This window comes from Embiotoca jacksoni, unplaced genomic scaffold (assembly GCF_022577435.1).
Source record: "Embiotoca jacksoni isolate LCO1_2020_lvr unplaced genomic scaffold, fEmbJac1.0.p SCAF_23, whole genome shotgun sequence".
In the NCBI taxonomy this organism is placed as follows: domain Eukaryota; kingdom Metazoa; phylum Chordata; class Actinopteri; family Embiotocidae; genus Embiotoca; species Embiotoca jacksoni.
In genome coordinates, this window is record NW_027185374.1 from 8,300,438 (window position 1) to 8,311,194 (window position 10,757).

Sequence of the window (10,757 nt, forward strand, 5' to 3'; positions counted from 1 at the left end):
TTCACTGTCGGTGGATGCATACGAGTTTTGTTTTTCTTCTCATATTCGACATAAAACGACAGAAATATAAATATATACACACACACACGCGTACAGGCTGCTTCATACACGGTTGTTTGTTTAGTAAATGAACAACTCCGCCCCCTGGTGTTTCCAAACGGGAACTGCACCACACACACACACACACGCCACTTCCTCACTCGCGGGGGCCCGGCTCCTCCTGACGTGGCGACCCGCTAAAGGTCCGCCGGTTCCTCCGTAGGCCGCCGCCATTGGGCAGACAACCTGTTCGACAATTTTTTTTTTTTTTTTGGAAGAATGTAAATACACAGGTGGCGGCGGCGGCATGGGTTGGTGTGAGGTTTATGTAAATAACGCAGAAGTGAAACCGTGTCCCTCTGTTTCTGGTTTCTACACGTCTCTCGCAAGCAATGTCTGGCGGATAAGTGAAGGAAGGACTTTGGATTTTAATCAGAGGTAAGGTTCTTGAATTATTAACAGCAACGAGCTTTGACATTTCCGTCGTTTGGCCGACATTTCTTGGAAGTTTCTGCAGCGCCGTACGTTCAGCGAGGCTTCACTTACCAATTTAACAACTTCTTATTCCCGCCAATAAACAAACGAGACACTTTAAATTATCCTCCAGAACCTAAAGGCCTCCTCCTCGTGTCTTAAAGATATGAAATGATAAATATGTCTCCTTTTTTATTTATTTATTTTTTTTTTTTTAATGTTTTGATTCCCACGCGCCCCGCCACATCCACCTGACGCGCTTTCCTCTCCGTCCGCAGGTGACGCCTGCGCAGTCATGCCTCGGCTCACGGCGCCCTCGGTGCTGCAGATCGCGCTGCTGCTCTCCGCTGTGCCCGCGCAGTACTTCATCTCCCGGTGGTGCGGCTCCACGGCGGCGCAGCGCTACCACGCCGCCACACGGTACGGGAGAAAATGTCTCAAGTTGTGTGTGGAAAAAACACGTTTGATAATTGTGTTTGATCGGATCGGATTATAATGCGTGACCGCAGCCGCTGTGAATATTATAGTGACGTAAGGATCGGGAGGTTTTGTAGATTTTTTTTTTTTTTTCTGACTGGATTTATTGAATCATTTTTTTTTTCTGTTCCAGGTTGCTTCGAATTTGGAAAGATTGGAGAACATCATACCTGGACGGCACTGCGTGGATGGACTGGACAAGTCAGCAGATATCCAAAGTGCAGTGAGTGAAGGATGTTTGAAATTCAAATGAGGCCGGTTTTATAGGACCAAACCCTGGTTTTAAGACTACATTTATTTGAATGATCCTTTTTTTTTTTTTTTTAATTTTATTTTTCGCAATTCAAAATTCCAGTTACTTCAAAAGTGATTTCTTATGTTCTTTCGGGGACACTTTAGAAAAGGTTGTGGAGGATAAACCCGTAGCCTCGACTGCATGCGAAGACTGACGATGTTTCTGCTTTCCCGAAGGTCTCTGGTTGGCTTGGGACAGGAAGTGGGACAAGAGTCTCCTCCCGTAGAGATCATGCTTTACGACAACGACATGGGGTACTTTGGAGGTTTGTGTTTGTGGCGGCTACGAGCTACTTTATACTGAATACGCACGCTGACATTAAACTCTCACATTGAGTAAAGACTTTAGTGAAATACTGAGAAGATGGGAAACTGGTTTCACTTTCTTTTTTTGGGGGGGGGGGGTGGTGAGGGGGGATTCTCCTCACATATCTCTTCTCTTTCTGTCGTTGTTATATTCAAATTTCTTGTCCATGTCGCATTTCTGAACTGCTGCCCTGCAGTACGCGATATACCCTGCAAGCGGTGCACGATCCGCTGCAAAGGCTTCACTCTTACAAACTCTGCACGCTGAACTGCGTGAAACTTTTAAAGCTCGAAACTGTCGGAAGAATCTCGACGCGGCGCCTTCGGTTCGATCGATCGCGACGTCGCCGCGAACTCTTTCAAAAGGAAGCGCTCTCCCTGCGGGTGTGTGTTTTCAGTTCCGTCCGTGTTCAGGTGAAGAGCCCCCCCCCCCCCCACATCTGTAAAAGAACCTCCGGGTTTCATTCGGGGGCCCCTCTCTCGTTTGCCTTCGTCCCTCCAGCCTCCAAGGCGGTGCGCAGCCCTCGCCCCCCGTACGTCTTCCTGCGGGTCGGAGAGGTGGTGCTGGAGAGGAAGCGCCGCATGGTGGGCGTGGTGGTGAGCTGGGACCCCGAACTGAGAGCTCCCGCAGAGTGGGTCGACAAAATACACGCCAGCTCCGAGGTAGGCAGCCGCGACCCCCCCCCCCCCCTCCAGCAGCGTTTCAGAAACTCAGCGTTGCTCATTTAAGGAACTGGTGACTTAAAAACGAGGCTGCTCCCTGACTGGTGTGTGTGTGTGTGTGTGTGTGTGTGTGTGTGTGTGTGTGTGTGTGAGATCAGGGCATCGTGGCAGAGAGGACGCCTCATTACAAGGTGCTGTTCGGCGGACCCGGTCCCTCCTCTCTGTTGGTCGCATACCTGCCTCAGACACAACTGGAGCGCGTCACCGAGATGAAGGTAAGTGCTGAAAATCACAGCGCGCACACACACACACACACACACACACACGCACACACACACGCCGGACCAGTATCACAGCAAAGCATGTAACGCACACACACACACACACACACACACACACACACACACACCCCGGTCCACCTAAAGGTCGCGGGCCTTTCGTGAACGGTTTGCCTCACCGTGGAATTAAAAAAGACGAGTCGTGTGGACGGAGGTGACAAACGTCACGCAAAGTCATTTGACGTAGAAGTGCAAACATCGATGTAAGGAAGGCGGGAGGGGTGCCGCGGCGGCAGACGTCCGCTCGGGAGTCCGGAGGTTCGAGTCGGGAGCGAAGGGAAGCTGTGGTTTCGTAATCGAGCATCAACCAGCTGTGACGTCGCCGGACGGTGCGTGAACTTCCTTTTCTGAAGCCTCGAGTTCGGCAGTTCGGGCGTCGTCGTCGTCGTCTTGTTTTTTTTTTTTGCGGGAGCCAGAAGTGACCACATTCGGAGGAGCTGGGTCGAAGTGAGCCCCGCCCACCTTGACTTGCGCCTCTCGGGCCTGTCAATCAAACAGACACGCCCCCAAATATACCGCATTTCGGGGCCTAACGTGGACTGTCAGAAAACTATACGTATACAATTAAAATAGGACAGATAAAAACTATTTTTGGAGGAAAAAGTAAGACCCGTGACTAAATACACACACACACAGCGGTGTGAAGGAGCTGCTTAAAGCTCCTCCGGTCTCACGGAGGGGTGAGAGGTGTTGTCCGTGATCGATGCCAGCTTGGCTAACGTCCTCCAGAGGACTGACCGTACTCAGGATTCAATTTAGTGAATGACGCCATTATAACATTGTATTTCGTGAAAGAAGTTGAATGGGAGTCCGTGTATCCGGAGCCTCTTCGTAACCGACCCCCCCCCCCTAGTGGCCCTCTGCGGTATTGCACTTTCAGGCGCTTGCGTATTGGGCTCGCTTTTCAGGCCCAGAAGCTACGTCGACATTTACACAACCGGCGTAGGTCAGGCCACCACGAGGCAAACACATGACCGGTAGGTGAACCACGTGCTTTGGTGTGATATTAGCCTGCACACACACACACACACACACACACACACACGAAACACATCTTGGGACTCACTGGTGGATGTTTCCAGCCAGAAATTCCCACTCTGGAGAACTACTTCACACATTTTGACGGGAAGCGGTTCATCATGAAGCCTTGGCTCAGAGAGCTCTACCCAGACGACGAGAGCGACGATGCTTGACTGCTGAAAGACCGATTCGAGAGACAATGTGATCATTTCTGTGGTGTTCTCCAGCTTGGCTTTGGGTTATTTTTTTTTTGACTGGAATATAAAATGAGTGAAATACAAAATGCAATTGTTTTGATTCAAGTTATTGAACTGGAAGCCTCGAGTGCCATCGAGGGTTAAACATCAAATCCCTCCTCTGGAACTCAGTGTGCGGGCGTCTTTTGGTGATCTGGAGACCATTAATGCTTGCACTACTGAAAGAAAAAGCACCTTTTATTTTCTAAAAAATATACAGTATTTGAATTGAGTATTTTAAAAACATATTCTGAAAAACCATAAAAGTTCAATCTGTTTTGCAGATTTTTAAAGAACGGAGAATGTGAAGTTACATTACGATTGTAAACGCTTGAAATGACCGTTTTTGTGTGTATTATTTACAGTCGTCTGTCGGCTGGACTGAAAAAAAAAAAAAAGATTGCACTTTCATCCGAGCATGGCAACGATGCAATAAAGCGTTGTACGCACACACCAAGTCCTCTCGTCTTCAGAGTTTTTTCCTGCTTCTGTCTCTGAGGCTGAAGGAGACGGACACCTGCGACGAGGCCGTGACCGTAGGTATTTGGGGGATGTGCCCTCTTCCTCCTCCGTCCTCCCCCTCCTCCTCCTCCTCATTCCTCCACTCCTTGGTTTCCTCCTCTCGAACCAGCAGGGGGGATCCCAGACTTTGCCCCAGGAGCTGACTGACTTTGCTGGCTTTCTGCTGAGCATTTTCAAACGCTGACACGCACGCACGCTGCCTGGAGGACACACACACACACACACACACACACACACACACACACACACACACACACACACACTAGATACAGGACGAACAAGGGATACGGATAAAGACGCAGATGTTTTAAATACCTCATTTGACTCAGGCATTCAGCGCTGTGGTAGAAGTGCGGCGTCCCCACACAAACGCTCCTGTCCAGCTTCTCCAGCAGGATGCTGCCGACTCGCTCCATCTTCTCAAAGTCGGAGAAAGTGACCATCACCTGCGGGAACGGTTTGTAACACTGTCACGCGCAGCTCGGGCACATATCCTCTATCTCGGGGACGTCTCAGTTGGTTTCAATACTCCACCTCTGCATCCATTCGGTACAGGTCTGCGTCTCGGTGGAGAAACTTCCTCACCGAGGCGTCTTCGTCCCCGACGTCGTGCTGCCTTAAGCAGAGCGAACGGATGAGAAATTATTAACCGCACGTTCTTTGCAGTCAAACTCTACTACTACTGCTGCTGAGCCACCACATTTTTCGGACGGCTTTAGTTAATTTACAAATGAAGGTTTGACACGGTGGAATAATTGAATCGGCTTATAAAATACGACGCATCGTAAAAGATGAAACCGGTGTGTCACGTTTCAGATGTCTCCCGAGTCGTGAACGGCTCCACAGACACCGGGGTGTTTTCTCTCTGAACTTCTCACCCGGTTTCATTTCAAATGATACACGGGCAGATTGGCTTATCGCAACTTCGTTTTCTTCTCCCGGTCATCATCTGACAACCCCTCAGATTTATCTTGCCGTCTCTGAACATGAAACCGGGTATGAAGTGGTTCAAACCAGCTCCACCCGCAAGCAGCTGCAACGGTAACATGCTGCTGACACACCGATGCTTCACTATTCATGATATTTTGTAATATATCAGTCAGAGGAACCAAAGCAGTACTTTCCTTGAAGAATTGAACGACATTTTGTTGCGAGCACCTCATTTGGTACTTGTACTTCATTAAAGGACCTTAATACTTCCTCCACCACTGCAACGGCAACAATAATATAATATATATATATACATATAATTACCATATTAATCAGAAGGGCTCTTGTGAGGACGAATGATTACTTGTACTTTTCAAAATCTGTGCATTTTGTTTTGTTATTAATGCTTCTGTAAAATGAAACTTAGGAATGCAAAACACCTATTTATACGAGTTTTATCCCGAGGTAGTGACTCACTGTTGTTTTATAGTGAGGAGCTGCCTGTTCACTCGTTTCGTGAACACATTGCTGCATTTACCTGAGAGCCTGTAAAATGTACTCGAGTCTCCGTGAGACGCTGTTGGACACCTCGCCGACGGACTCCTTGCTGCTGCCCACACCGACCCGCACCGACGCTCGGTCCGCCGGGCAGCGGGCCTCCGCCGTCCCCCGGACCTGCACCTCCCTCGGCCGGTTCCGTTGGCTCTCTCTGCTGCCCGTCCTCGCCTCCAGCCCCTGAGCCGTCTCAATACCGGGCATCGCTGCAAGCGCTCGACTCGGGCCGTTCATGGCGGGAGGAAACACAAAACCGACTTCCCGCTGCTACGGCAACAGCCGAGATGTTCCTCGGGATTTGTAGTCCGTTTCCGCCAGTGAACTACAGACAGGGCGTCGCTGTCAGCTCGTAGACCGCCACGGCTCCCTGCCCCCCTTTTTTTTTTTTTTTTTTTTTTTTTCTTTTATATACAGTCTGTGCTCCTGCTCTACATAAAGAGGAGAGAGTCGTAGGAAGATGAAGAAGATATTGTTTTTGCTTTAGCTTGAAGGAGCAGCCGTGTAACCGGGAGTAGATTCAATGATTTGAAGGCTTTACAAACGGGAGATTTCACATGCATAATGCAATCAAACATTTTTTTTTTTTTTTTACCTGTCATCCTCCCCTGTTCATCTTCAGCCTCTGTCTCAGTTGACTGGATATTGTTTTAAAATAATAATACTAATTAAATTCTAAAGAGCGACGCTGAGTTGTTGGTTTTGCCATTTTCCTCGTGTTTGACACACGTTTTCTACCGCTATCGTTTCCCATTGCATCGATCTTAAATATTATCAATGCCACGTCGGCAAACAGCAGAGCAGCATTTTGGCCCGCTTTATTTACATGCGATTTGTCAAAAGAATAATGACGTCCTGTTTTTTTTTGTTGTTGTTTTTTTTTTTTAGCTTCGCAACCCAATATGTAAACTGATATCTGGATTTGTTTGCATTTTTATTAGATCATGAGCAGCTCTAATAGGGGAATGTTTTTATGACTTCCTATTCAGAGAAGTGCTCCAAATGCTGTTTGTAAAAAAAAAAAAAAAAAAAAATCCACCGCCAGATCAAGACGACCAATCAGAGCCAAGTCTGACGCAGTTGTCAATCAATGCTCGTGCGCCATAACTGGTAGGCCGAGCGAGTCAGCCAACTATAATAAATACGCACTCGACACTTCTTTTACCGAACATATATTGCTTTAAATTACCCTTCATGTTGAATATTTTTTATTTTATTTTGGCGAGCAGTGTTGACGTTTCACACCAGTGACGTCCAGCCTCGGCATCTGTGGCCCCCTGGACGGGGTGAAATGCTCAAATATTCCAGGGAAAATTACTGCACTTTTTTTTTTTTTTGGAACTTGTGCTCGTGCAGCATGTAAGAAACCACCAGCATATTTTAGGAGGCGATATCCTCAGTTTAATTTATTTATGTGTACTTGTAGACTGAAAAACGAGGCCCCGTGTTTCAGTAGGCTAATGCAGAGAAAACTGCTCTTCAGGTTTTGGATAGAAAGTTAAGTTAGTTAGTTAGTTAGTTAGTTATCTGTGATGAATGCAGGAGTCAAACGTTGGTTAAATATCCAAGCTGTAATGTCGCGCGTTCACTGGGCGGAGCTGCGGGTAAACAGGTAAACAGGTACACAGGTACACAGGTAGGAAGGTGAATGTTGTGGTCAGGTGTTCGACCCCCCCGGAAGGAAAAACAGTTCTGCACCGCATTTGGATCTCGTTTGGTTCTCTGAAAGACGAACAGTCCACAAAATGAACCTCCTGAGCTCTATTATTTGACCTCATGGGAAAAGCGGCACGAGGTGAAGGAAAGATGAGGAGGTGAAGGAAAGATGAGAAGGAGAAGTCAGAAGGAAACGAGAACCGCCTCCACCCGACTCCACTTACACCAGGCCACGTAATTATGCGACGGCGGATGTTAATGACGTCACCTGGCCGGTGGAAACTACAACTTTCAGAAGATGAACTACAAAAAGCATCTCGGACACTTTGTCCCCGTGTGTGTGTGTGTGTGTGTCACCGTGTCTCCATGCAGGCTGTGTATAAACGTGGACATCTTCACTCATGAAGGCACGAAACACAATAACAGGCTCCAAATATATGAATAAACTTAATCAGCTCAGATCTGCTGTGTGTGCAGCTGATGATCATTTTATTAGTCCAGTTCCTTTATGATTCCCTAAACAATGACATATTTGTTCATGTGAAACGTTATTGATCATAGAGGTGACGTTAGTTATGGGGCACAATGATACGCAGACATCGTGCTGTGAGACTGAAACAGGAATATCTCCTTAATAAATCACTTGACGATAGATAGATAGATAGATAGATAGATAGATAGATAGATAGATAGATAGATAGACAGATAGATAGATAGATAGATAGATAGATAGATAGATAGATAGATAGATAGATAGATAGACAGATAGATAGATAGATAGATAGATAGATAGATAGATAGATAGATAGTAAAGGTATAAATATTACAAATGTAAAAAAAATACACAGTATATACAAATAAAATAGAATAAGATACAAAATGTTATCAAATTAAAAATTTAAAAAAAACATCGCAACGGTGTTAATGATGATGTAGGATGGATTTGGCCAGAGGTGAGTTATTGTAAAGTCTTATTGCAGTGAGCCGGGATGATCTCCTGTATCGGTCATGACAGGAAAACATGTCGGACTTTTAGTAAACCGACTTTTACAAAACAATAAAATATAAATATCCCAGCAGCAAACTGATATATTTTATTTATTTATTTTTTTTACTCGGTAGGACTTTATGGTGCTGAAATGTGTGAAAATCCTGATGTTCAATCTTGGTCCTGTGATCAGAAAGTGATCCTCTGTAACATGAAGTTGTTTGTCCCAGGAGGTGGTTGCTCACGTTCACCCTCCTGCTCTCATATTTATCCACGTAAATTATAATGATATGCGCGTGGGGACGGAGGTATCTCATATCCTTTCATCAAGGATGGTCCGGTGTATCCTCTGCTGAAGGAGATGAGATAGGAAGCGTTGCGGCTCGAACAGCTCTTAATATGGCTGCCACGTGTCTAATTCCGGGTCACGTCACTCACTACCAAATTGGACTATTCAAACGCACCAGGTGTGCGATAAGTGGAATATGGAAGATGGACTTTTACGCACGGAGGAAGCAGTAAATATTTTTTTTTTTTTAAATCTGCAAATCAAGAACAGCCTGCTGACTTTCATTGAACGCAACACAGTAAGTAGTAAAGGACCGTGTTAGTGAGTCAGACGTCACTCCTCGGACGAAACTTCTTCAATAGCGATGATACTCAATTCGGATAGAGAGAATTTGTTTATGTGTTTTTGCCAAACTGGAATATGTTTGTCTGAGGACATTTGATTTCTCCGTTTTTGTTTTGTAGTAATAAGCTACATCGCTGGACATTCAATGATGTTGAAGAAGATTACTTTTCTAACGTCATGTTGCTCCAACATGGACTTCCAGCTTCAACCACCCAGGAGCCAATGAACACTCACATGTCATGACTCAAACCTGCTCCAGCATCTCCCCTCTATAACCATCCCCGGGGGCTACTCTCCTTAAAGTCTGAACCTAAGTGAGGCCTCAGTGACAGCTCTGACAACACGACTACTGCCTTGACAGCAGGTGGCAGCAAAGTATTACAATAATCCCTCGGAAAGAAAAAAAACTATGTCAGCACAAAGAAAGAGAGAATAGGCCTTCGCATGCCGCACAAACTCCTCAATCCAAAAGGCCACATACTTTTTAAATTACCTTTGAATTTTTTTCAGACAAAGAATTCTGCTATTTTTTTCCCAAAACAATTCTAATCCTCCGAAATATAAATTTAAATACATCTAATAGTTGAAAGAGGAGGCACATATTAGTGTCATTTAAGATAATTGTAATGTGATATTATCAGTCACTTCCTATTCTATGATATTATAAGTTACAACCACATAAATAAATGGGTATTATAGAACAATGATTAACCTTTTATTTCTATATTTTTAAAGCTGTATTTAATGATTAGTGAACAGACTTTTTTTTTTTTATTGGCCTCAGCAATGGAATAAATAGTAAAGTTTACAATCTGAAGACCGCTGGCAATAATCCTTATTATAAAAGAAAATTTTTGCCTGAAAATAATCAAGATCTGTAATTGGTTGTGACTTCTGTAGCCTGAAGCGCAATGAAAACGGAGGATGTTGTGTGTTGGTTTACAGGCTGCGGGCCCTCCGTGTACTTTATGTTCACTGCTTTTGTTTTTTCGGTTTTCATTTTGGGAGCAGCAGAGATTTGATCCAATTCTGGATGCTGGTTGGTTTCTTTATACAACAAAGTTTGTTTGGCTTCCCTGGAGTATTAAACTGTGAAATGAGCTTTATAATCATAACCTAAAAATACAAGAGCGTATTTGTTGTTGTTGTCTCCGGTTTCGCCGGTCCCCCGGTACGCTCTGTGGAAAAACCTCTACATCTGACGCGGGGCTGCGGCCAAGAGAGACGCTGCGCCGTACGATGGGCTATTTTCATACGGGAGAGGAGGAGAGGCCTTTGCTGTTAAATCTACGCGAGGGTCCGGAGCGCTTTCCCGCAGCTCGTCGGGCCGTTTTCGCCCGTCTCCCGGTTATCTGATGCTCTCATCGCTTCACAAATGTACCTTCGTGGCTCTGCTGTCGGCCTTTCTCTTCCTCTCGGGGCAGAGCGATGGGCTCCCTCGCGGTGAATTTAAATGCTTAGAGCAGCGGAGTTGGGCGCTGTGATGTTACAGTTCATGAAAATGTCGGTAAATTATTTGTTCAGTTGGCGACCATCAGAAGGTTACCAACCACTTACATAAACAACAATCTGTTTTATTATTGAAAGCATTACTTCTTCTCTCTCAATGTTTATGTAACTACCATCAG

At 45.6% G+C, this 10,757-nt stretch overlaps 2 protein-coding genes across 3 annotated transcripts; one reads left to right on the forward strand and one right to left on the reverse strand.

Moving 5' to 3' along the window:
• Positions 1-33: 33 nt before the first annotated feature.
• Positions 34-4,306, forward strand: LOC138203606 (uncharacterized). 2 transcript variants are annotated; one of them, XM_069158604.1, is made up of 7 exons: positions 34-477; positions 792-933; positions 1,124-1,213; positions 1,462-1,550; positions 2,093-2,253; positions 2,412-2,528; positions 3,674-4,306. In XM_069158604.1, the coding sequence occupies exons 2-7, from the start codon at positions 809-811 to the stop codon at positions 3,782-3,784; spliced, it is 693 nt and encodes a 230-aa protein (XP_069014705.1). In that variant the 5' UTR covers positions 34-477; positions 792-808; the 3' UTR covers positions 3,785-4,306. The 2 variants fall into 2 exon arrangements, with proteins under 2 accessions (XP_069014705.1, XP_069014706.1); XM_069158605.1 differs by lacking the exon at positions 34-477 and adding an exon at positions 540-560.
• Positions 4,307-4,316: 10 nt separating this feature from the next.
• On the reverse strand, positions 4,317-6,115 carry irak1bp1 (interleukin-1 receptor-associated kinase 1 binding protein 1). Its single transcript, XM_069158603.1, has 4 exons — positions 5,838-6,115; positions 4,904-4,985; positions 4,685-4,815; positions 4,317-4,569 (listed from the first exon to the last, which is right to left on the reverse strand). The coding sequence occupies exons 1-4, from the start codon at positions 6,086-6,088 to the stop codon at positions 4,317-4,319; spliced, it is 717 nt and encodes a 238-aa protein (XP_069014704.1). The 5' UTR covers positions 6,089-6,115.
• Positions 6,116-10,757: the final 4,642 nt, after the last annotated feature.

Coding starts and splice junctions, on each gene's coding strand:
- LOC138203606 (XM_069158604.1), top strand. CDS start 809: ATGCCTCGGCTCACGGCGCCCTCGGTGCTGCAGATCGCGCTGCTGCTC. Junction 934..1,123: donor CGCTACCACGCCGCCACACG/GTACGGGAGAAA, acceptor TTTCTGTTCCAG/GTTGCTTCGAATTTGGAAAG. Junction 2,254..2,411: donor AAATACACGCCAGCTCCGAG/GTAGGCAGCCGC, acceptor GTGTGAGATCAG/GGCATCGTGGCAGAGAGGAC.
- irak1bp1 (XM_069158603.1), bottom strand. CDS start 6,088: ATGAACGGCCCGAGTCGAGCGCTTGCAGCGATGCCCGGTATTGAGACG. Junction 4,986..5,837: donor TACATTTTACAGGCTCTCAG/GTAAATGCAGCA, acceptor GCTCTGCTTAAG/GCAGCACGACGTCGGGGACG. Junction 4,570..4,684: donor GAATGCCTGAGTCAAATGAG/GTATTTAAAACA, acceptor TGTGTCCTCCAG/GCAGCGTGCGTGCGTGTCAG.